This window comes from Pseudomyrmex gracilis, unplaced genomic scaffold (genome assembly GCF_002006095.1).
Source record: "Pseudomyrmex gracilis isolate BER0280 unplaced genomic scaffold, ASM200609v1 scaffold_4, whole genome shotgun sequence".
In the NCBI taxonomy this organism is placed as follows: domain Eukaryota; kingdom Metazoa; phylum Arthropoda; class Insecta; order Hymenoptera; family Formicidae; genus Pseudomyrmex; species Pseudomyrmex gracilis.
Window position 1 is genome coordinate 1,006,592 of NW_018020588.1, and position 23,986 is coordinate 1,030,577.

General features: G+C 33.8%; 7 protein-coding genes across 14 annotated transcripts; 4 read left to right on the forward strand and 3 right to left on the reverse strand.

Annotated features, from left to right (window-relative positions):
- Positions 1 to 43: 43 nt before the first annotated feature.
- Positions 44 to 5,977, reverse strand: LOC109857214 (dual specificity mitogen-activated protein kinase kinase hemipterous-like). Its single transcript, XM_020433344.1, has 8 exons — positions 5,649 to 5,977; positions 4,325 to 4,821; positions 4,052 to 4,231; positions 3,813 to 3,947; positions 3,495 to 3,733; positions 900 to 1,763; positions 483 to 785; positions 44 to 389 (listed from the first exon to the last, which is right to left on the reverse strand). The coding sequence occupies exons 1-8, from the start codon at positions 5,818 to 5,820 to the stop codon at positions 254 to 256; spliced, it is 2,526 nt and encodes an 841-aa protein (XP_020288933.1). The 5' UTR covers positions 5,821 to 5,977; the 3' UTR covers positions 44 to 253.
- A 641-nt stretch (positions 5,978 to 6,618) lies between these two features.
- LOC109856806 (acyl-protein thioesterase 1) lies at positions 6,619 to 10,209 on the forward strand. 4 transcript variants are annotated; one of them, XM_020432485.1, is made up of 8 exons: positions 6,619 to 6,636; positions 7,134 to 7,195; positions 7,785 to 7,816; positions 7,892 to 7,957; positions 8,066 to 8,113; positions 8,208 to 8,454; positions 8,520 to 8,684; positions 8,789 to 10,209. In XM_020432485.1, exons 2-8 carry the CDS (start codon positions 7,148 to 7,150, stop codon positions 8,837 to 8,839), a joined length of 657 nt encoding a protein of 218 aa, XP_020288074.1. In that variant the 5' UTR covers positions 6,619 to 6,636; positions 7,134 to 7,147; the 3' UTR covers positions 8,840 to 10,209. The 4 variants fall into 4 exon arrangements, with proteins under 4 accessions (XP_020288074.1, XP_020288084.1, XP_020288092.1 ...); XM_020432495.1 differs by lacking the exon at positions 6,619 to 6,636 and adding an exon at positions 6,836 to 6,853; XM_020432503.1 differs by lacking the exon at positions 6,619 to 6,636 and adding an exon at positions 6,973 to 7,045.
- A 225-nt stretch (positions 10,210 to 10,434) lies between these two features.
- Positions 10,435 to 12,608, forward strand: LOC109856823 (enoyl-CoA delta isomerase 2, mitochondrial). 3 transcript variants are annotated; one of them, XM_020432516.1, is made up of 7 exons: positions 10,435 to 10,582; positions 10,873 to 11,019; positions 11,224 to 11,384; positions 11,482 to 11,602; positions 11,710 to 11,799; positions 12,176 to 12,316; positions 12,391 to 12,608. In XM_020432516.1, exons 2-7 carry the CDS (start codon positions 10,918 to 10,920, stop codon positions 12,544 to 12,546), a joined length of 771 nt encoding a protein of 256 aa, XP_020288105.1. In that variant the 5' UTR covers positions 10,435 to 10,582; positions 10,873 to 10,917; the 3' UTR covers positions 12,547 to 12,608. The 3 variants fall into 3 exon arrangements, with proteins under 3 accessions (XP_020288105.1, XP_020288121.1, XP_020288113.1); XM_020432532.1 differs by having other exon boundaries at positions 10,435 to 10,551; XM_020432524.1 differs by lacking the exon at positions 10,435 to 10,582 and adding an exon at positions 10,595 to 10,697.
- Positions 12,609 to 12,663: 55 nt separating this feature from the next.
- LOC109856432 (DNA repair and recombination protein RAD54B-like) lies at positions 12,664 to 17,020 on the reverse strand. 2 transcript variants are annotated; one of them, XM_020431719.1, is made up of 13 exons: positions 16,648 to 17,020; positions 16,474 to 16,573; positions 16,316 to 16,408; positions 16,059 to 16,231; positions 15,908 to 15,980; positions 15,718 to 15,810; positions 15,516 to 15,651; positions 14,827 to 15,389; positions 13,939 to 14,683; positions 13,708 to 13,867; positions 13,352 to 13,478; positions 13,048 to 13,266; positions 12,664 to 12,962 (listed from the first exon to the last, which is right to left on the reverse strand). In XM_020431719.1, the coding sequence occupies exons 1-13, from the start codon at positions 16,941 to 16,943 to the stop codon at positions 12,900 to 12,902; spliced, it is 2,841 nt and encodes a 946-aa protein (XP_020287308.1). In that variant the 5' UTR covers positions 16,944 to 17,020; the 3' UTR covers positions 12,664 to 12,899. The 2 variants fall into 2 exon arrangements, with proteins under 2 accessions (XP_020287308.1, XP_020287297.1); XM_020431708.1 differs by having other exon boundaries at positions 15,881 to 15,980.
- Positions 17,021 to 17,197: 177 nt separating this feature from the next.
- Positions 17,198 to 18,817, forward strand: LOC109856447 (bladder cancer-associated protein). The gene is made up of 2 exons (XM_020431741.1): positions 17,198 to 17,383; positions 17,477 to 18,817. Exon 2 carries the CDS (start codon positions 17,556 to 17,558, stop codon positions 17,793 to 17,795), a length of 240 nt encoding a protein of 79 aa, XP_020287330.1. The 5' UTR covers positions 17,198 to 17,383; positions 17,477 to 17,555; the 3' UTR covers positions 17,796 to 18,817.
- Positions 18,818 to 19,765: 948 nt separating this feature from the next.
- LOC109856442 (40S ribosomal protein S10-like) lies at positions 19,766 to 20,979 on the reverse strand. Its single transcript, XM_020431733.1, has 3 exons — positions 20,877 to 20,979; positions 20,233 to 20,374; positions 19,766 to 20,147 (listed from the first exon to the last, which is right to left on the reverse strand). Exons 1-3 carry the CDS (start codon positions 20,918 to 20,920, stop codon positions 19,809 to 19,811), a joined length of 525 nt encoding a protein of 174 aa, XP_020287322.1. The 5' UTR covers positions 20,921 to 20,979; the 3' UTR covers positions 19,766 to 19,808.
- Positions 20,980 to 21,182: 203 nt separating this feature from the next.
- Positions 21,183 to 23,692, forward strand: LOC109856412 (dynactin subunit 4). Of its 2 annotated transcripts, none has more exons than XM_020431677.1 (9): positions 21,183 to 21,441; positions 21,583 to 21,653; positions 21,764 to 21,954; positions 22,075 to 22,217; positions 22,285 to 22,453; positions 22,532 to 22,715; positions 22,813 to 23,002; positions 23,073 to 23,260; positions 23,329 to 23,692. In XM_020431677.1, the coding sequence occupies exons 1-9, from the start codon at positions 21,310 to 21,312 to the stop codon at positions 23,546 to 23,548; spliced, it is 1,488 nt and encodes a 495-aa protein (XP_020287266.1). In that variant the 5' UTR covers positions 21,183 to 21,309; the 3' UTR covers positions 23,549 to 23,692. The 2 variants fall into 2 exon arrangements, with proteins under 2 accessions (XP_020287266.1, XP_020287273.1); XM_020431684.1 differs by having other exon boundaries at positions 22,288 to 22,453.
- Positions 23,693 to 23,986: the final 294 nt, after the last annotated feature.

A 23,986-nucleotide genomic window follows, 5' to 3' on the forward strand; every position in this document is an offset into this window, starting at 1 on the left:
CGTTTCTCTGTTTTTTTTCTTCTTTTTTTTTTTTTTTTTTTTTTTTTTTGCTTTTTTTGGTTTACGACGTCCGACAAACGCGGCCCTGTATACTGTGTGCGTACACGTTTTATGACTTTCTGTGCGCGCAACCATCGTCAAATAACATCGCACTTCGCTACTACGTGGTGCATGTGATTGCCGTCCGGGTGTCCGTAGTCGCGTATGGCACCAACAAGGAATAATAATAAGGCTTAACAATTTTAGCGGTGGGTTATGGCGGCGGAGGTCTCCTTTGAGGTTCAGGTGTGTAACGTAGACGGGCTCGCACATGTTGTGGGCTACCAGGCACGGAATTGCTCTCCGACAGTCTCCTGGGAGGTGGCTGAGGCGGAGAGGGTGAGACATACCTTGAACAAAATTATAAACTTACATAGCTATAATAATTATTGAAAAAATCATAAAATAAATAAAAGAGTTAATCAAAAAATGAAGATGCGCACCTTCGTGGACAAGAAGGAGACGACTGTTCGATTAAATTTCTTCTGAGAGCAAGCGGAGACTCGCCACGACTCAGTCTTGGCGGTGGCTCCGGCGAGGGAGCGCGTTCGCTACCGAGCCTAAGGCGCACGTATGACGCGAAACGCTTCTTCGCGGATTCCTTCGAACCGGTGCCTTGTTGCGGCGGCATTCCCACGAACGACGACGGTGGTGATTCCTGTTTCAACTGATGCGCAAAACGGGAGATCAACAATTGCGGACTAGTAGAGCCGTGGGATCCTTGCGGCGGTGGCTCCGAAGGAAACCTGTGCGAAGCAAGTGACAACATTAGCTACGACTTTATACGAGAATAGCGATAGTGACAGAATATGCTCAAGCGAATTAGTCTAGAAATCAATGCTAAATATATACTAAATTACCTTTTGCGACTGATCATTGGACTGCCATAGATATCATGCGTCTGAGAATGTATCTGAGAAGCCGGTGACTGATGTGACGATAACTGTGCTAGTCGTTGCTGCAAAAACGGTGAATAACGACCACTGTTGTTGTCACAGGTAGGTGGTGGTGGCGGCTGAATGACACCGGGCGGATCAACGTTTTCTCGTCGCCAAGGAGAATAGTCTCTCGCGAAAGGACTCAGCGATCTCGAGACACCTCCTTGCCATCGGTCCGTCTTGTTACCATCGCGCTCGTCGTAGCGACTGCTGCGATACGGGGAGTACGGTCGGCCGTTACTATCTAAGTTGGCGTCCTGTATCATCATATAAGGGGAGAACGATCTTGTCGTCGACGTCGTTGTTGTTATCATTGTCGTCATCGTCGTCGTCGTCGTCGTTGCCGTTGTCATAGCCGTCGACGTCATCTCATGTCTGCCTTGACCATTCGTTGTTGAGCAGCGATTCGAGGAAGAATAATCATGCCTGGTGTTGATGTTCTGCTCGTGTTGCCGGTAGGGCGAAAAAGGCCGCGGAGGCAGATTCGATTCCGGCTGATCTGGCTTGTTGTCCTTGAAGATCGGCGGTGAAAAAGGCCGAGTGATCTCTTTCCGGCGAGGAAAATACGGACTGTAAGACACATAATTCGCACCGTTCTCGCTGTTGGAACGTTGATGGAATGGCAGAAATCCAGAATTCAGCGGTTCTCTGGTGCTGTTATTAATGTTACTTCTTAAAAAAGCCGGCACTTCGGACTGCGCTCTGAGATGGGCCGTTTGCTTCAAGGATATGTGGCCCGAAATTCGCTGCTGCTGCTGTTGCTGCTGTTCTCCCGGCAATCTGAAACTAATTCATAGTATGAGATATCTTCGTGATTACGTAAATACGTAGTTGATTCCCCGCAGCATGAATGTGATCTGATTCTTTTGCTATAATATACGTGCCATTGTCACCGCGATATCGTGATGACTCTGTAAAAAACATCTCAGTCTAGGTCTAGAAAAGTTAATGGAAGTTAGAGCAGAGCGTTAGTCGTTAATCATGCATACAAACGAGGATACACATATGTATAGAGGAACTCTTCTGTAATGAAATAAGTGTTTGATATCGTACATAATATATATCTCTAACTGTAGTGAAATTTTCCAGAGAGAGGAATCTGCTGCGAGATCACGGAATAGTTTTACGTCGTAGCCATGTAAATTGGAACAAGCTGCTTATGGGAAAATTAACTTGATACAACGATGAAAACTATGAAGATATATATAAAAAACTTTTTAAAACTCACGTGAGACATGATTACACAAAATAAGGAATTGAAAAATGTAAAATTTTTGAGAAAAAGCATATTTTTTATTGTAATTTTTTGCTAACTTTATTGCAGCAATCTCGTCCCTACTTACCCTTAGGCAAAAATTCGTTTCAGACAATAGGAGAAAAACAAATCGTGTGATTGACTTTACAAAAACAGAAAAGGAAAGTGGCGTGTGCACAGGGAGAACTTATGCGTGCATCGCGATGGATCAAAATCAAACGAATCACTACGCTAAAACGCAACAAAAATAGGCGAAAAAGAGAAAGAAAGAGTATACAAAAATATATCTAGAAATAAAAAAACAATGCTTACCGTGAGTGGGAGTTGAAGGGTGGGGTGTGTAACAGGCGCGTGCACAAACCAAACAACTCGAAATGAAAATCGGGCAGATTTTTGGATATTCTGAGTAGTAGCTAGGGTAGTCTCTAACTTTTTTCTTTTTTTTTTTAATCTCTTTCAGGGATTTTCGGAAAATGGAAGTAGGAGAAAGGAAGAAATGAGGGAGAGATGGATGCTACGCTGCGCTGCCTCCCTCAAGCTCAACGCTGCAACACAATTTAACACGCACGCAAACTTTTAATTCGAGAAAACGAGCTGTAAATGTTGAATGTTCGCGAAGTAGTATCAGGTATAAAATTTTATACCGGATGGGGGTTCCAAAAGTATATCAACGTCTTCCGTTGACCGTGAATTCTCCGATAAATTCGCAAATCAATCGTTTTTTAATCGCAAAAGATAAGACACGGAATAAATAAGAGAATTCGATTAAAAACCGAAGACGTATCATAACTCCGGAACACCTCGCACAAGCGCTAATGTTTGACGACAAGCCAATTTGCAAAGTACTTCACACAATTTTGAAGCCGTTTCGACGCTTCTGTCGACCGTATAAAACTCTGTGTTAAATATTTTAGTAAATTTTTTACAAAAATTACTTGTAAAACGCTATAATTATTACGGTTGTTATAAAAAAAAAAAAAACAAACAAACGAGATAACTAAATCAAAGATCAGTATCTTTCATTAGATGAAAATTTTGTTCATGCCGTGTGTTTAAATTTCGCGATCTCGCTCTATTGTCACTCATCTTTTGTTTAATAAATGTTACTCTTCCTAAATTCTAATAATATAAGGAAATTCTAATATATAAATTCTTTATTACAAGGAAATTTAATGTATGTGTGTAAACTAAATACACATCAACTAATATTGTTAACAAGCCGAAAATTAAGCGAAAAGTAAGTAAGCGAGCTTGATTCTCACCTTGGTTCTAGCTGCCGCATGATCTTGCAGAACCACTGGTATCCGGAATTTACAGCAGAATTTATATCTTGCGGAACATCGTATTTGCGAATGAACGGATGTTCCATGAGTTTGTGGTACTTCGGCCGATGTTTGTAATTCTTCGTTAAGCACAAATTGACGAAGTTTCTAAATTCTCTCGAGAAGGGTCTGTCAGTCGGGAGAGACGGAGGATCGTCTTGTACTACTCTGCTCAGTACCTGTGACGCGTGAGTTCAATAACGAGAATAATAAAATATAGGAATGAGTTTATACAAATTTTCGCAATAAAGAACATACCTCGAAATCAGTCTTGCAGTCTCGATAAGGAAATACTCCCGTAGCTAGTTCTACCAGAGTAATGCCCAAACTCCATACATCTGCTCTTATATCATAATCCGGTTTGGTAGGATCAGGAGGATCTATCCTTTCGGGCTAATAAAAGAGGAACAAAAGCACGCAATTTACAATAATTTATATTCGATAATTCTGATAATAATCAAAAAGTTAAAGTTTTCCAACAGTATGTGCATACTTACAGCCATGTACGCCGCACATCCTGCGCTTCTCGTCTTTGCTTTACTATCGACCAATCTACCGGATATTCCGAAATCGCACAGTTTTACTCCTCCTGATTCGTCCAATAATATATTACTAGGTTTTACGTCTCTGTGAATTACACCATGTTTTTCTTTCAGGTACGACAACGCTTTCACTGTCTAAAAAAAATTATTGAGATGAAACTTTTGAAGAAAATAGCAGCCTTTGTGATATTAATTTGGTCTTTGAATTGTTTTGTGGAAAAAACTTACTGCTACTGTAACTTTGCCTAAAAAAACCTCTGGTATTGCCTCTTCTTTACTATGCTTTAACAGTTTGTCTAGGCACGTCACCATGAGTTCCATGCATATCCAGACATCTGATTCAGTGATAAAACAGCCTAGGCACTGCACAATATAGGGACAGTCATGTGATTTGAGCACAACATCGAGATCCATAATTATTCTCTTGTTTTCCTCGGCGTTTCCAGAACGTCTCATCTGTTTCACAGCAATCACTACACCACTTGGTTTGTGCTTCATCTTGACAACATGTCCACAGGTACCATTACCCAGTTCCCCAAGATGCTCCAAATCTTTCATGTCTGTATGATACCTCTGGCCATTGATGTTCAAAATGCCATTCATCTTCATGATCTCCTGTAACTTTGATTCAAACTCACTGTCGTGCTTCCATTCATTATGCCGCATTTGAGAAACTGGCAGATCCAGTTGCTTTCTTGATCGTGTTGGGGTACCCATGTCTCCAACTAAAAAAAAAATAAAAATAACTATTTCAATATCATGCTATATTTTTATCAACTTATTCTATGTGTATCTTTTTTTATTATTATTTAGTATACATAATAACTAAATGAGATAAATTTATATTCTTTGTACTTTAATATCCAAAAGTAATATATATATTGAAAATAAAATCTTTCAATAATATTGATTTAAAAAACTTACATGTTTAGAAATTTAAGCAATAACATTGATAGAAGTCCATTTTGCTAAATAGTTCCTTTTTTTAAAGTAATACTAACATTAAACTAAGATATCATTTTCATAATTCTTTTAAAAAAAAATCGCACTTATTTTACTATTACTTACATAATGTTTTATCATCTCAATTAAGTGTCAAAATTTTAATATCATCTTTTACATTCAGTACTACTTATATTTGCACTGTTGTATCGTAAGTTAATTGCAACAACAATGTATAAAATTTAGTCGTAGTTTTTAGCAGAATAAAATAAAACAGAATACACACACACACACACACATGTACACATGTACCTAAGCTTAGTATCGCAAGTAAACAAGTACAATAAACAATGCAAGCTAATTAACCGATAAGAGGATAGAGAAGAAATTTTATTGTGATATCTTGCGAGGATCGGACGGTACCCGCGCTTTGTCAGGTCGCAAAAAGTCTGCGAGGTCAACAGTGGAAATAAACGACAATCAACATAACCTGTACGCGATCGCGTGATCGTGAGCGATAACTCGTCGCCACGGGATATCGCGATTTGCGTAATAAAGATCCGTCATCGAGATTCGCAAAGATCATTGCACGCATCGGAGCAGTGCTTACGTTGTTGAGGCCTGCGGAGAGCAGTGCTGGACATCGAGCCCGATGACGAGGACTGTAGACCCGTGCCTGGTAATCCAACCTCGCTACCCTGTCTGTCTCTGTCCCGTGACTCGTTTGCCGCCCGCAGTCGCTCCTCCAGGTTCATGATCTTCTTCTCCAGAGTGCTCGACATCGAGACCGCGTAGTTCCTCACGTTGCTACGAGGATTTCCGCACGTCACGCCAGGCTCACCGGGTTCGCCGCACCGCCACCGTGCACCAGATACTTGACAATTTTCGCATCACTCTACGCGCTGTCCGCGCTGTCCCTTTTTGGCAGCGAACAGTGCGCCGCCGGTCTACGCGCGTTTGCAGGTCTGCCAACCACATCGGGGAATCCGTTCAGGATCATTTGCATGCAAGTTAGGTTGGGTTAGGGTTAGGGTTAGGTTGCCTTAAAGTAAGGTTTATTACAATGACAGGTGATGACAAGCTTGAGAAAATTTCGGTACTAAAAGCTGAATGTAAACAAAAAAAAATTTTACGCAGTCACAAGTGGACAAAATAATTATCTCTATCGATCAACAAAATAGATCAACATCAATTGATCGTATTGGTCAAGTGGCCGAATTGATCAATGTGATTGGTCGCTTTCGTCAAGCCGATTTATATGTGAGATCACGGATATAAGATTTGTGACATATGTGATTGGCTGTTATATTATTCTCTATACAATAATTCTGTCTAAGAACAAGCCTTTATTTGGGCTATTTAAATAGAAATTTTCAATTCGCGATTAAAAGACTGCCTTTAGATTATTAGAAAAATAAATTGTACGTATAAATATAAATTGTTATTAACCGCTTTTTGCGAATATAATTTCACTTTCGATCATCAAAAAGAGTAAACTTTTTTTTCACAAAATTAATAGAAAATCACACGCATACATATATTAATGTGTATGTTTTGCAACGTCATTAAAATTGTTATGGGCAATTTTATATGTAGAGGTTTGTGTAATTGTATATTTTTCTAATTCATATTAAATCTTGAGAAAAAAAGATTGCATCTTTGGTCTTGGTGTTGAGATTAAATGTTTTGATTTGTAAAAACTCCTCATACACAAAGAATTATTGAGCTTTTTTGATTTAGATTAATTAATAACAATATTTTATTTTATTTTATTAAAGATATTGTGAGTTAATGAAAATTTAATGCAAGTGCAAGGTTAGTAGAAATATTAAAAAGTCATAATATTGAATATTTGTGTGAATGCGCGCGTGATGCGCCAATTCTCTCCTTCTCCTCTTCCTCGTCCTCCTCTTCCTCGTCCTCCTCCTCCTCCTGCTCCGCCAGTTACTCCCATCTCTGGATTTCTCCTCCCCTATGGAAAACTGGGATATAGAGCAAAAAGGAGTCGTGACACACACACACAGTCTCTCTTTCGCCATTCTATATATTTACGACTTTTACAGAATTGTTGCACAATTGTTCGAACTTGTTTCAGAGAAGCGACAAAATATGGGAGAACGGGTCGTACTTCATGCCACGGTTAAACACACTGCGACGGTAGATATCACTTTTTGGACAACTTGTTTGTGGTTATGCGGTGGTGATTCTAATTGATCTTAAGTGAATTACATTTCCGCAAGATAATACTCGCGTATAGTTGTGTGTAATATATTGCATCATTGTTTCCGTGACATTGCTGCGCTATTTCAGAGTTTGTCTCTCAATAGAAATTGATTTTTCAGTTATGATGATTGCACGTCTCTGTGTTACTCCACACAGGACAGAAATCTTATTTTAAAAACTTCATAGTATTTATTAGAAGTCCATGCAATATCTAATGAACATTTACTGAAATTTTATGGATTTTTGATCTGTGTGGGAACTACAATAATTTATGTTATCAATAAGAATAATTACAAGTTTAATTTTTTTGAGAAAAAATGTTACAATTTATTCTTCTACATGTTATTTTCAAAGATGTATATTTATTGGAAATTTTTTAAAACTAATGGTTTAAGAAATCATATAACATATGTAATATACATGTAAACATAGATAATATTTTTTAAATATTTTGATACAAGAAAATATACATGTATATATATTCTATTCTTCTATATATTGAAAAGAGTTTTATGTGTTTTAGATAATATTTTTACATGGATTAGGTGATTCAGGGTAAGTTTGTTATTTACATATTGCAATATACTACTACAACTGTAAATTTAATTATATTATATTCATTACTTTCAGATATGGTTGGGCCACTGCTATAGGCACTTTGCGATCTCCTTTTGTTAAACTTATATGTCCTACTGCGTATGTGTGATTGTTAATGTTTCTATATTATATTTATAGCTATGTACAAATTATCACAATTATTAATAATGACAAGCTATAATACATGACTCTCCTTTATTATTATAGGCCTACAATGCCAGTAACACTTAATGGAGGGTTCAGAATGCCTTCCTGGTAAATTAAGATTTACATTTTACTGAGAATGTTAAAGTTTTAATGAAATTACCGATCATAAGTGAACGTCTACTAATAATATCACAATGTGTAGGTTTGATTTACGAAGTTTGGATCCTAGTAGTCCAGAAGATGAAGATGGTATACGTAAAGCCGCTGGAACGATCCATTCTATAATAGCCGAGGAAGTTGCTGCTGGCATACCCACTTCACGTATTGTTCTTGGAGGATTCAGTCAAGGTGGTGCGTTAGCCATGTTTAGTGCTCTTACATTCCCAGAACCTTTAGCTGGTATTATAGCTCTGTCAGCATGGCTTCCTTTGCATCAGAGATTTCCAGCGGTACGTACATTCTCACATAAATTTATATCCAAGTATTTATGATGACGTTAAAAAATTATTTTCAGGAAGCAATAGGTAATAGGAATACTCCGCTGATACAATGTCACGGCGACATCGATCCAATAGTGCCATATAGATGGGGTCAAATAACGGCATCACTTTTGAAACAATTTATGAGTAATACAGAATTTAAAACATACAGAGGAATGATGCATACATTTTCTCAAGAGGTGAGAAAACTAAGGATTTGGAAGAGATGTTTGTTAAATCTCATTCTATAAAATAAAATTACAATTTCTATTTTGTTATTTCATAACATGTATTACTTTTGCAGGAAATGCGCGATTTACAGGTATTCATCGACAAGGTCCTTCCGAAACCGTAATAAATTGAATGCGTCGATGTTTCAATGGCTAGTTTGAGCGTTTAATTGTACATTATATTGAAAGAATTCCACTTTCACAAATTATTTTATTTTAATATGTTATGTGAATATCTTATAAAGACGTTAAGTAGTAGAAAATTGTTGATAATCTTCCAAAATACGAAAGCTGGAGTTGCTACATAGGAAAAAATACACTCCTTAAAGGAATATATTTATTTACAATCTAAAAAATAATTTATGTATCTATATAAATACGCAGATACACACATATATATCTTTCTCTATAAAAAAAAAAAAAAAGCTTCATACTTTAATGTGTCAAAGCGTTCATGTAGCAATATTACGAAGTAATTCTTGTTGATCTTTAATCTCTTTTTTGTATCTTGTGATTCTCTCATTGGCATTCCTCAATTCTTTGTAGACCATTTTATTTATACACGCATAACTCAATGCAAATATATAAAAATTATATTTATTCATAAATCTACATTGTTGTGGCGAGATATTTTTTAAATAATGCGAGGAACCCACACGAAATTTTTATACAAAATTTCTCCATTAGATGTCATATGGAGTTATAAACGTCTATACTTAGATGTCTAATGGACATTATGTGGGAATGAGATAATGAGGCGTTTTTTTTATCACTAATCAGAGTGACTCATCTGTAATATCAGTAAGACAGTAATACGCATTTATATATACGTATTATATTGAAGAGCCATAATAGTTTTAAGACAAACAGCAAAATCACAGAATTTTTTGCATTAGAATATTTTGACAAAATTTCTTTTGCGTGCGCGTGCGCGTGTTAAGTGGTCATCTCCAAAAAAAATTAAATACAGATAAAATATACGTCCACTCAACACTTAAATAATTCTAGCCGATAATTCTAGGCAAGCTTTCTGCATTTACATTTCTATCTGATCAACGATATAACCGGTAAAAGTTGCAATTGAAATAACTTTGTAGCGAGTAGAAGACGGTAAGATATGAGAGATACATATGTAATTTGTGATTACATATTGCACTGTTCGCAATCTATCAGGCTGTTTTACTTATGATTATTTATATAACACATCAGAGGGTTTCTCTCTCTTAATTACTTGATAATTTTCCTCGAAAAAAATTTATGAATCCTCAAAAAGTAATATTACTATTGTTTACGATAATACGAATCTTTGCATAGTTTTATTTTATAATCGCGTGAAAAAAAAATCTACTTTTTCAGATAATAAAAGAAAAACTACACATTTATTTAAAAAAATAAATGTATTAAAAGAATGTTTAAGTTTGGGAAATCCTGTGATACTCACATAGAAATAGACGTATAATATTAATAATACAGTGTAAAAAAATTATCCTAATATATGTAATTAATTATATGTAATATTTGTCTGATTTTATTATTGGTACTAATATTATTCAATAAATGAATAAAAAAAACTATGAGCAATAAAAGTTGAAATATTCTTCAGGAGTTTCAGTTCGATCAATGCGATCGATTAAGTCCGATCAGTCTTACACATACATACCACAGACATATATATCTAGCATGCATGCTGGCAGAACGGAGGCAAAACATAGGAAGTTTTAAATGGCCGCGTTCAGCACAACTCAGCGATTATTGCTTGTCAGCATATACTTTTATATTTCCAGTGGATTTACAAGAAGAGACCAATCATAAACAATAAGCGTAAAGCGCTTAGTTCGTAAGCGCTGAGTTCTGCTGAACGCATATATGTAATAATAATATATCGCTAGTAGAGTCTGTGTTTTCATTTAATGAGCGATAAACATAGAATAATATAATAGCGCAGATAGTGCGCTCCCCGAACGCAGTTTTTGTCTTCTCTTAGTACGCCACTGTCGAATCTTATCGATATATATATATACATATATCATTTCTGACACATTTCATTTGTGAATATATATGCAGCATATATAGCATATATATATACATATATATAACCATATATAATCATATATAATAAACTTTGATAAGCTTCCGAAGTTCAGTTTATCTGTTGTAGCATTCACGCACAGTGCAGAACACAATATACGTAAACTGGGCGAATATGACGACGCAAAGCAGTTCACTTATCTTGAGTACAGTCAAAAATGGAATTCTAAAAGTAGTGCTCAATAAACCCGCCAAGAAAAATGCACTTTCTTCACCGGTAAGAAAAATTAATTTTAACATATATGAATAGTGGTTATAAATATATACATAGATAATATATAAATATTATCATGTATATAGATAATATATAAATATATATATTTATACACATATATGTTACATGACATATGCTATATTAAAAAATTGCTTTTATATAATTTCTAGTTATTCATTTGTATTTGTTATTTTTTATCTTATCCAGATGTACAAGGAATTGACAACACTTTTAAATGAATCTGCCAAAAATCCGAAAGTTTTAATATTTGCATTGACAGGAAATGGAGATTTCTTCAGCAGTGGCAATGACTTGACTGATGGGTTTACACAAGAATCTTCTACTAACACAAATTTGGAAGTCATAAAGCAAGCATTATAAAAAAAGAAAAAGTTATTTAAATTACAATTATGTATCTTTATATATGTAAGAAAAGTTAATTTTTTTATATATTTCTTTGTGTAGAAACTTTATTGATGCATTAATACTGTATCCAAAGCTTTTAACAGCTGTTGTAAATGGACCAGCAATAGGAATAGGATCTACAATTTTAGGAATCTTTGACTTGGTCTATGCTTCAGACAAGGTATTTGTTGGACTTATTCAAGAAACAATAAATATATGTATATGTATAGTACGTACAGCGTAACATGCGCATAAAGATTGAATGTGTAAATGTTATGTAACTTACAGGCATATTTCCAATTACCATTCAGTTCTCTAGGTCTTGTTGCTGAAGCGTGCTCTTCATATATTTACCCTAGATTATTAGGACATTCTAAGGTACAAGATATAAATATATTAGATATAAAAACATTTATGAATTGTTATTAAAGTTTTTTGCCTATAATAATATACACTAAAATGTTCGATAAATCTGTGCAAAAATAATGAAAAAACGTATTTTTGAAAAAAATCATTTTTATTTTTCTACATAATCATCTTTAAAAACTATTATAGCTAAAGATTGATCGATTCAAACAGCAGTCAATAACAGACTAACTAACGAATCTGACTCAAATATGCGATTCTGTGAAGATTGTTAGACATAAAGTCGTCGACAATTCCATCACAGTGACGTTTTGGATTTTGCACAGATTCATCGAACCTTTGTAATATTACACATTATAATATTATATTACAAAATTTACATTCTCAGGCTGGAGATATGTTATACTTGGGCTATAAAATGAGTGCTCATGAAGCTAAGCAATACGGTTTAGTTAGTGAGGTGTACAATCACGATTCTCTTGAAGAAGTATGGAAATATTTAAACAAAGTATCTAAACTTTCTTCAGAGGTATTATTAAATACTTTTTGCATCTTTTTCAATGTATATGTATATAATACGCAATAACATAATTAATTTTTCAGTCGATATTAGCAACTAAACGATTGGTAAGCAAGTGGAATAGAAAAATTTTGTTAGAAGTCAATGCAGAAGAAATGGGAGAAGTGAAAAGACGATGCGAGTCTCCTGATATGTTGGAAAAGTTGCTTGCATTTTTATCACGAAAAAATAAGCTTTAAAATATTTACAATAATAAACAAAAACAAAAAAATTATTTTGTATCTTTTTATTAATACATAAAAATAAATAATCACAGATATAAATTTTGTATTTGTAAATATATTCTGTATGTTGAGAGAAAAAGAGGAACAATATTTTGTAAGAAATATTACGTTAGAAAAAAATATAAATTTGTAAGTTTTATCTTCTAAAATGTGTGTACTTTTATATTTCTCATTTATCTAAACATAGTTTCTTATATAGAAAGATAGAAATCTCGCTTGTGAATATAAACAATAAGAAAGGTAAATAAGGTCGCAAACGAGCAAGAAAACAAATCTGTTTTCTTGCTCGTTACCTTTCTTATAGTTTCTTATCTTGTAGAATTTATAAACATAAATGTTATCTTTTCATTCGCTTCCTCTAACAAGACATTCTGTAAATCAAATTTATATATGTTTATTTTGTGTACCTTTATTTTTTTCTTTTACTTATAGGACTCTTTTATCTTCTCACTCTACCTGCATAATGTCACTTGGAATTGGCTGTTTGTAGTGATGCCAACGTAGAAGTTGGTTAATAGTTAAATTGTGGCGAGATGGTTTCTGTACAAATTGACTTTCCGTGTTTTCATTGTTTAAGTTCTCTGAAGAGATGTGTTCATTGTTCTTTCCAGAACATGAGCAATTCATTAAATCGTGCGTTAATGAGACTGTATCAGTTGTAAGAGTAAACAAATCCTAAAGATGAAAAAGTTTTCAATTATTCGATAACTAAATAAATGAATTTTTATTTATTTTTCTTTTTTAATCTCAAAGAAAGCACCTTTAATTCTGAAGTTGATAATTTTAAAGAACCAAGATGGTTTAGATCCACCACAGATTCGCTCAAACCAGCTTTACTAATTTGTCTTTGATATATTTTTTCTTCTATTGTACCTGTTGTCAATAATCTACAAATTAAAAAAAAGTGTAAAAATTTTGTTACATAAATTTAATATAAAGCATATACATAAAATAAATATGATAAAACGGTCGATGTTTTAGAAAGTCGAAAATACTTTTTGCTAGAAAAAGCAGCATATATTTTCTAGCTTGTGGCGTTATAAATATTTAAAACTGTAGACTATTGAGAAGTCTAAAATAATACATTATCATGAATTACGATAATATTATACTTACCTGTAAATGTAAACGTCTTTCTTTTGACCGTCTCTCCAAATTCTTGCCATAGCTTGTACATCAGACGCAGGATTCCAATCGGAATCGAATAAAATAAGTCTGGACGCTCCAGGCAAATTCAAACCTACTCCACCTGCCTTTCCACTTAGTAAGAAGACCTCTGTAAATATCGTTCTGCTATGGCAAATCAATTTTTTTATTCCGAATACACAATATATTTGAAAAACTTACTATCGTCGTTTGTTCGCATGTTAAATTGCTCGATAACTTTCGACCGTGTCGAATTTGAAGTACTGCCATCCAATCGTAAGAACTTTAATTTTTCCATATTGCATACAGTTTCGAGAAGATCGAGTGTTCGTGTATAGTAAGAAACCAGTACTAATTTCTCGTCAGTCTTCTTCAAGTTTCTCATCAGTGTCCGCACGATCGTGATTTTACCGCAATAGTCGGCAAATGTTTCGTCTCGTTTTATTTGCATCTCATTCGGCAAAATGTCTTGTAGCGTATTTTCGTTCTCGTTTATCAGCAGGTTCGGGTGATTGCAAACTTTTTTGAGAGCGGTAATAACGGACAAATGATTGTTGCTTTTATCTATACAAATCTTGTCGAACCAAGCGTCAATAATTCGAGTATATAAATATTGTTGCTTGTTGGATAGACAACAGAATAAAACTATTTCGTATTTACACGGTAGATATTTGTTTATTGTTTCCTGTGTACGTCTTAGGATAAATACTTTGGTGCGTTCGTGTAATTCCGTAGCTCTCTCGTTACCCAGACTGAGGATCTCTTCGTCCGCGCGAGGACACTGAGACGCGACAATAGGATCTTCGTAATAACTTTTGTATTCAACAGAAGTACCGAGAATACCTGGATTAACGAAATCGACAAGTGCATAAAATTCCTTCAAATCATTTTGTATGGGAGTACCCGTTAAGATAATTCGTCTTTTGCATTCCATTTCGTGTAACAACTGCAAGATAAATGATAGATAAATAATTGATTAAAATTTAGTAATCTGATCTGTTTTGATAATCTGATGTAATATTTGCATATATCTAGTATTTAACATAATGTATGCAAAAAAATATAAAAGCAATAATTTAAGTTAATTACTTTTGCCGCTTTTACATTGCTATTCTTCAGTCTGTGACCTTCGTCACACACGATCAAATCAAATGTAATCTCGCTGATTTCCGTGTGACATCTGCTGAACATTTCGTAGCTGATAATCATTACTGAATTTCCGGGATTTTTAGTGAAATCCTTAGGTTTATTTTTTCCATCCACAACATATGGAAATATTCTGTGACTGCCTAACCATTTAACGAACTCCTTGTTCCAATTGTCGCACAAACTACTCGGTGTAATTATTAGCACGCGTTTCACAATCGGTTTACCATATGGACCCTTTTTCAACATTGTCCAGATTAATGTGATACACTGTATAGTTTTGCCAAGTCCCATTTCGTCAGCTAAAATTGTACCGAAATAATTCGGTAATCTCAGTCCCATTAAACATTCATAAAGAAACACAATTCCGTGACGTTGGTGTTCTCTAAGTTTCGTTGCCAAGCAAAAATCAACTGAAACTTCGTGCTCTTTTTCTGAATCCTCTTGGCTCTCCCGTACAAGATTCACGTGTGGCATCACTAAAGGCTCACAATTCAATATCAGTCCTGTAAGATGTAAATACTTTCAATTTTTATTTAATAGATTTTGTAGTATATTTTGTTACATTTAATTAATATTTTTATATTATGCTTAATATTTTTTATTTTCTAATAGAGAGATTTGTATGTTACTTTTTGAAGATGATAGCAGAGGCATAAAGGTATGTGTTGTTGATAATTTAAATTTTTTTGCTAATGGTTCTTTCACTTCTTCTTTTTCAGGACTTTTCTTTGATACACATAACTCTTGTGACACTTGATCTACAATCTAAAATTAATTTTGTTAGTCTCTTTGTGTACAACAGCAGTAACAAATATTTAGAAAAATTCTTACCTCGATCTGTTTGTTCCCTATAATCAGTCTGAAACCTTTTACTATATTACTGGGATTAAGTTTAGTTTTTCCAATAACATTACCATTCAAGTTCTGTTTGTATTAAAAATATTAAAACAATATTTAAAGTCATAAATATATATATATTTTATATGTGCATTACCTTAAGAACTGCAGTTTTCCCAATTACCTCTAACAAACCATCATCATCCCATGTTTGATGCTTCTTTGAAGTTATTTTGCCATATGTTACATTAAATATGCTGTAAGAAACATTAATATTTGTTATAATATTAAAAAATCACAATTAATTTATATTCTAATACTCACAAGATATTTACATTTTTGTATCTGATTGGGGTAAATCAACAGTAGATGTCTTTTCTTTGTGAATTGTAGCATCTTGCTCTTTTAGAGACACTAATGCTTTGAATTTTGTTTGGGATGGTTTCTCTATAATTTTCTCAGGAATCTTTTTTACTACAGATAATTCTTGTGATGCTCGGTCTATAATCTAACATTAACTTTGTTTCTCATGTATTTAAAAAAAAAAACAAAATATTGCATAGAATACAAATTGTAATTAAGATTTTCTCACCTCAATTTCTTTGTTTCCAATAATCAATTTGAAACCTTCCGCAACATCACTAGAAGTGACAGTAGTTCTTCCCATAATTTTACCATCCAGGTCCTGTTGTGTGGTAAAAGAGAAAATATAAAACAATCTTTAACTTGAAAATCTGATGTTATGGTTACCTTAAGAACTGCACTTTTTCCAGTCACTTCTAACAGACCATCGCCTTCCCATGTTTTATGCTTCTTTGAAGTTACTTTGCCATACACCACATTAAACACACTGTAATAGAAAAATGAATATATTTATATAGTACAAAAATATTGAAATTCTTTTTATATTTATTTTTGAAATACTTTTTTGTTCCTGTTTCGAGTGAATCAGCAGCTGACACATTAGTCACGCAAACAGAAGCATTCAATTTTTTCGACGATTTATTTTTTACTTCAGTGTTGTCAGTATCGCATTCTTCCTTCGACGTTACGAACAAATTCAAAATCTGCGAGTTGCTTCTAAAGGATTTGCTTTGGGAGTTTGTCAAATCAACCGGTGTTTTCGTTACATTTGCGAATACCTCATTTTTCTTGATGTCCGATCGCGGTTGAGCAATTAACGGGGACGTGAATCCCCTCACGGGTTTGTGCCGGTTCATAACTAATTCAGAATCCGAGATAAAACACAGTAAACAAATATATTCACATAATTTCAATTTACACAGTAATCAACAGCGAAGTATAAATAACAGCTGACAGAGTCAATCGAGAGCGCGGGAAACACAGAACGATGCGTAAACCATCGACAATCGACTTTTTCAATCGAAATTGCAATGGCGATTATATCGGAAATATATCGCGATCTCGTGCGTGTGAAGTCGTATTGCAATTTTCCAAACGAGATTTGTCATATCGCGGCGTCACAATTGCTCATAATATGTTCGTTTGATCTGTGGTTAGGTGGTCACGTAATTTGTGCAAAATTGTTTTATACATCAACGTGATCGGATGTGCGTGCAATCGTGACGACGAAGGATGTGCGCGCGAGTTTGAAGAAAGGCTCGTACTTGCCGTGCGTGCAACGATGCTTTCGAATCAGGTTAATGACGAGATACTTTTAGCATCTCGATATAGACTTTGCGTTACCGAATATGAACGTTCTAATGTTGTTTGTCTTACTGTTTCTCCAAAGATTCCGTTGTAGATGCAAAATTTGTCTGACGTGCGAAACGGTCACCGAGTTTGCTACACAGAGCGATCCGGATACGAGAATGTACTGCCTGCAGTGGCTGATCCCGGTGCTGCTGATACCGAAACCCGTGAATCCAGCGCTGTTGCAGACCCACGCCATGTTCATGGGGCTCTACTTAATCGGCTTCTTCCTCGAGCGCAAGCCGTGCACCATCTGCAGCTTCGTGTTTGTCACCGCTTGTTTTCTCATCTGCTACAGTGGCATTGGCAATTGTCTGTTGTGGAGCAACTGTGATACAGTAAAATGCGACAACGGCTAATGTCGCGCCGTCATTCACTCTATAGACTATTAGAAAATTGTCCTTCTCTCTTTTGCTTTTTTTTGTTTGCTTTGTTTTCCCGTCTCTTTTAACGAAATGCTTGAAACTAATGTTTTAATCTCTTGTGTGTTCCATTTGCGGCACAAAAGTGATAGATCATTGAGATAGCCTTTCGCTTCCAGGTTTTACAACAGGTTATTAAAAATTTTGGTTGACTGATATCACTTGTATAAATGTTACACTGGACATCTATATTTTGAATACATAAACATTTTAACTTGATGAGAAATTTAAGTGAAAACTTGATAAAGACACATTTGGTGGGAATTGTACATATATTCTTTAGAGTTATGTTGCTAACAAGAGCAGAATAGATTTTTTTTTTTTTTTAATTCAATAATATTGTTAGTTTCCAATATATATGGGACAATGAGAAAGAAGAGTAAGCAGCTAACAATGTATTCTTTTTATATGTATAGATTTTAAAATCAATCACACTACAATGTCTTCTCTCTATGATAATAAAAAGTAATATTTTCTCATAGAATTATAGAAATTCTTCCTTGTGTGTCTTAAAACATATATCAATGAATAAAAGCTGCAATTTATTTTCAAAAATAAAAATTGTTACCATCTAACTTTGATGTGCTCTTGTTAAAAACTTTAAGTAAGAACAACATGTTACTTTAATGCAATACTTGTATTTATAAATATTGCATTCAAGTAATACACAATAATTGAAATGTTATATACATACTTGTTAGTTAAACCTGTTAAACCTGAGGATAGTGTAGGCAAGTTATACATTAAGGAAATTTATGTTGATATTGATTTACATAATATCTACATGATATTGATTGACTTGACAAATATACAATGATAGTTTTTCTCTAACTGACTGCTGCGTGATTAGGCTAAAGTAATATTTCTCAAGTAATGAGTTGTCACAATAATAATTTAATTAGAACAAATAACTTAGAACAGGGTTTTTTGAGAGAGAGAGAAATCTACTTATATTAAAATACATATCTCATATATCGATAATATTAGACATATAAATTGTAATTAAGTTTTCTGCTTTGTATATCTTCCAAAAAAAGGTTCGCAATAAGAACTCTGATTGCTGTAATTTATGTTTCCTTCCTACTTAGAAATATTAATGTAATTATAATGGATATATTAATACCCAGGTTTGGTGTATCATTGTAAATATTATAATATAGTCATGATAACCAAAACCGATTGTTGATACAAGCATGGAAAAAAATTGAATCAAATTTTATGTCAGTCAAAATCTCTTCTATCTATCTTTAAATCATAAGAAAGTCAATTATCTTCCTGTCTTTATTGAAGCTTTTCCATTGTAATATATTTTGTCGCAAAGAAAAAAACATTTGTTTTTAGAATAATTGCAGCAATTATACCTGCTTTAGAAGTATTTATTATAATAGACCTTATCAGATTAAAAATCATAATTAGTAAGAATTTTACGACTATATAAGAACTGTATCTATAATTTTTGCTGTTATAAGCACAAATATAAAAACATCTGTGATGACTATGATTAAAAATCTCAATTTATTAGGCGCATTTTGTTTAACAATTAAAACAGGTCTAATTTCTAAATATTCCATCATTAACTTTATAATATAATATAGTATATGTATCATATATTATATAGGTATATAATATATATTATATATTATATTATATATAATATACTCTGTAATTTTTGTTTCTGCGTGCGTATAAAATATGAATAAAGAATTAGTGGAGAAATACAATCTTTGTAAAAGAGCATGCAGTTTAAAGAGAAAAAATTGTGTAGCTTTATATTAAGAAATAAAGAACTTATAGAGGAATTCAAACTGTGTGTATGTATCTTAATATACTGAATAAATAATAAACACGTAGTAATAGATACAAGCACTGTACAAGGTTATAAAAAAAAAAAGCTTTGATTTACAGTATTAAAAGTTTAAGATATTTATTTACTTTACATTAAAACAGTAGTTATTGAAGTGCTTTTCCACGACCGAAGCCACCGCGGAACTCAAGATCACCGGTACCCGCGCCAACATCGGCTTTTTTATCACCGGTATTTGCAAGACCTGGACCTCGTCTGTATCCCGCGCGATCTTCTGTCGATTTTGAACCTTCGCTTCTCATTGCAGTGGGTCTGGGTCCTCTGTTGGTAGTCTCTGACCTTGGTTGTTTCTTCAGAGTAGAAGGAACAATCTCTGGTGGCAAATGCAGATATCCACGTAAGTATTCAATTCCATCATTTGTGAGATACCAATAGAAATGTCTCCAAGCAAACTGTTCTTTCACATGTCCTCTGGATTTCAAAGACTGCAAAAATAAATTAACAAGAATAAAGATCAATGTATATTATATTTTGTCTCACATAAAATGTCAATAAAATGATAAAACTCACCTGCATAGTTTTAATAACATGAAGATTGGGGATGTTTTCTAGTTCTGGGTGTTTTGCAATAAAATCTTTCTTTGCAACCATGACACCCTCTTTAAAGAGATACTCATAAATAGCTACGCGATTCTTTTTTGGCATCAACATTCTATAAAAAGCAATAACATAAGTTAACGCTTCATAAATATAATGATAAATATAAATATTTTGAAATGTAACGATAAATTAAAACATTATTATATAGAGTACGTTACTATATATTTTTTTAAAGATTGGATACAGGTTAGATTAGGTTAGCTTTCACTTTAAGATTACGTGCAAAATGTGTAAATATTGTGCAAAATACTGTATTATTTACGCTGTTTTTTCAAACTTGTTCTTTTTTAACACTGTAATTTATAAACTACGACAAAATCAATAGGATAACGTATATAAAATTTTAGTAAACATAAATAGATATGTATAACATGTGCGTTTAACTTGCACGTAAATACGTTCTCCGTAATATGCGACAAATGCACAAAAATTATAAAATGTGATATGTATTTAATTCTAGAAAGATCAAATTTCGTTCAATCTTTCGTTATTTCTGTAACTTTTACTTTTATATATGTGTAAAATTAAAACAAATGCTGTAACACTCAACGTACTTGATGATTTCACGTGGACGTTTCAGTGAAAAGATCAAATTCATCGAAGACAACAATATTGTCCGTCATCGATATGTCGATATCTCGCATCGACGATAAAGTGGCAACAATTGATTTTGGCTGCGTTCGAAAAGCTCGCTATCAGCGCTGTTGCATCATTCTATCGTCCAAAAATAATAGGGATATAATATACATTCTGATTGGTCGATTATCTTACGGCTACGTCTTACGGTCTTAAGTAATTTTATGTGTGATGGCCTTAATCCAGTGAATATGGACTAACTTTTATGGTCCAAGAACCACAAGTGCACCAAACCAAATCTGTTCCAACCTAAGCACGATACTTCTAGATAACGAGCAAGAATAAAGTTCGGAGTTTCTCGTTCAGTAAAATTTTTGTTATGCTTGATAAATTTTGAAACTTTTTTACGATATGACGTACTTAAATCAACCGATAGATTACGTGCGCTATGTGTGCAATTGTGGATCATTGAAACCTATATCAAAAATCTATTTCTGTCGACACTGTCTGATGATACGATGCGGCTACTGTGTCTGTCAAGAGGTGCTCTTTCCAAGTCTAATTCGAAGAAAAATTAGAAAGTAGCATTTAACGATTGTATATAGTATTATTATATATTTTGCTGTGTAGAAACTCTCACAATTTCCAGAAAAATAAAGTATGTGTGTGTGTGTATGTATTCAGGTTGACTCTCATTATTGCCCCAATTGTTTGGAAAATTTACCTTCATCAGAAGTACGTCTCAAGAAAAACAAGTACGTTGTATATTTCTATATTTTATATCTTTCTTACTAGGAAGTATATTTTTAATGATAAAAAATTATAAATGTTACAATGGTAATGAGACATATCTACTCTCTGACAGATGTTCCAATTGTTTTGACTGTCCTTGTTGCTTTCAAACATTGTCTACAAGAGCGGGAATAGCATCTGCAAAAACAACAGAGGGAGAAGAAGCCAAGGATACTAAAGCTACTTCCAAGAAAGTATATTATCTGTTTTGTTCACTGTGTCGGTGGAGTTCTCGAGATGCAGGAATACCTGATCAATCTGTAGGTAGGTAAGAGAGAAATCATATCAGTATCAAATACCAGCATTTTATTTAATTAATAGACTTTATGACATTCCGAAAATTTATTGTGTTTTTTAAACATATTCAAATTATCTGCTGCCTAGCAACTGGAGGATGGCCTGAACAGGAAAATCCACACACAACTCGTATTAATACCCTCATTGATTATCACAAAATATTAGCTTCCATAGAGAAGCAACAATGCGAGAAGAAGAAATTTCATCCAAAGCGTCCCTTCATGCCAGCTGTAAGTTTGACAAGAGCTAATGTCTATATACTAAAGCTTTTTTTAAACTATTATTGCTTTCCAATAGCAGACAATGTATAGCTTTACATCTGCACTTGTTCGCAAGCGCATTGGACGCCCTATACAACCACTGGCGCAATCTCAATCAACTGCTCAACCTGTACCATCTGTTGCAAGTGAAGAAGTGGAAGAATTACCGAATGATATATTTTCAGAATCTTTGGATATAACTAAAAGTAAACAATTTTAAAACATTAAGTGATAAAGATATACACTACAAAGTGATTATGCTTTAAGCATGCGTCATCTTTTAGTTACTACATTGGAACAAAGATTACGACATCCGGAAGTGCAAGCTGAGAAAATAAACGACTTGCGACCTCAGCACAGGCCGTTTTTAGTCAAACGATCGCAACGTTGCAGAGTGTGCGAACATAACGTGAGCAAGTCAGATCTCTGCCCTCAATCTATAAAATTCAAGATTTTGCTGGCCGCATTGTAAGCATTTCATCAAGTAACATTTGTGTTGATTAATTATCATTGAACAAGTTTGTAATATGTTTCTAATAGATAAACTACCAAAACTTTTTTTCAGTTATCACATTCCAGAAGTGAAGATCGTTACTTGCGAGCCACTTCAGTCAGGAAAATCAAGCGAATTGCTTCTGAAATTCTGCAATCCGACACAACATCAAACTCAAATAACTCTTCTGTCGTTAGACAGTTCGTTAACAACTTCGTTCGCTGAGGAAAAAAACGATACTAAACAAGAAGATCCGCAACAAGTACTTATCTCGAATTGAAATTTTGGTAACAAACAATACAATTGCCCTAATGAATCGATCATGATTACAGGGAAGTGAATCAAGTTTGTTGTCGTCTAGTATACGACAAGCAACTGTAACGGAAGATCCTAAACCAATAAAAGTCACACCGAATGCCGATCTAAAGTTACCTCAAAGTTCATTGATCCTTCCGCCGAGAGACGATGCAGCTGAGTACGATGATACTAGTGATAACCATAATTTTCAGGATGATCCTAAGTATGTTAAAACATAGAAGAGCAGTACGAGTTTGTTACAGCGATATGTATAAAATTTTGTCTCTCCAGGCTCGTAGTATGGCGAAAAGGAAACAAAGCTGTGATACGTTTACATGTAACTCCGCATGAAACTATAAACGGAAACAAGGATGAACCGGTCATTGTTGGATTTGTTATGCAACATGGATATGTAAATACGATCGCAGCACTTGAGCACAAGTCGCCTCAAAAAGTCGATGTAAGAGTCAAGTTGTATCTGACCATCGGTCAATTAGCAAGTGAAGCGTAATCTCTCAATATGATTGCGATATCAATGTCGCAGTCATTAACGACATAATACTAACAATATCGGCTTTTTTCTATAAAGCATTTTTATGTTTATCAATGGATAATTAATTTATATATCATGAATATTTTATACAAGTATATTATAATTAAATATATATATATATATATATACTTATATAACCAAAAAATTAAAATTGTACATCGAACAGAGCTAAATATTTATAAGATAAAAAGTCGTGTGAAACAAGGCCGATAGGAGCAACGAACACTGTTGTTGATGTGTTGCTCCTATCGGCTTTGTTTCACACAACTTTTTATCTTTGATATTTGAAACCTCATCATTTTCATTACAATTTATTTATATTTAATTAATGCTTTGTTACGTTCATTATTTATATTAATATGCATTAAGAAGGGAAAGCAAGTTATAGAAAATTAT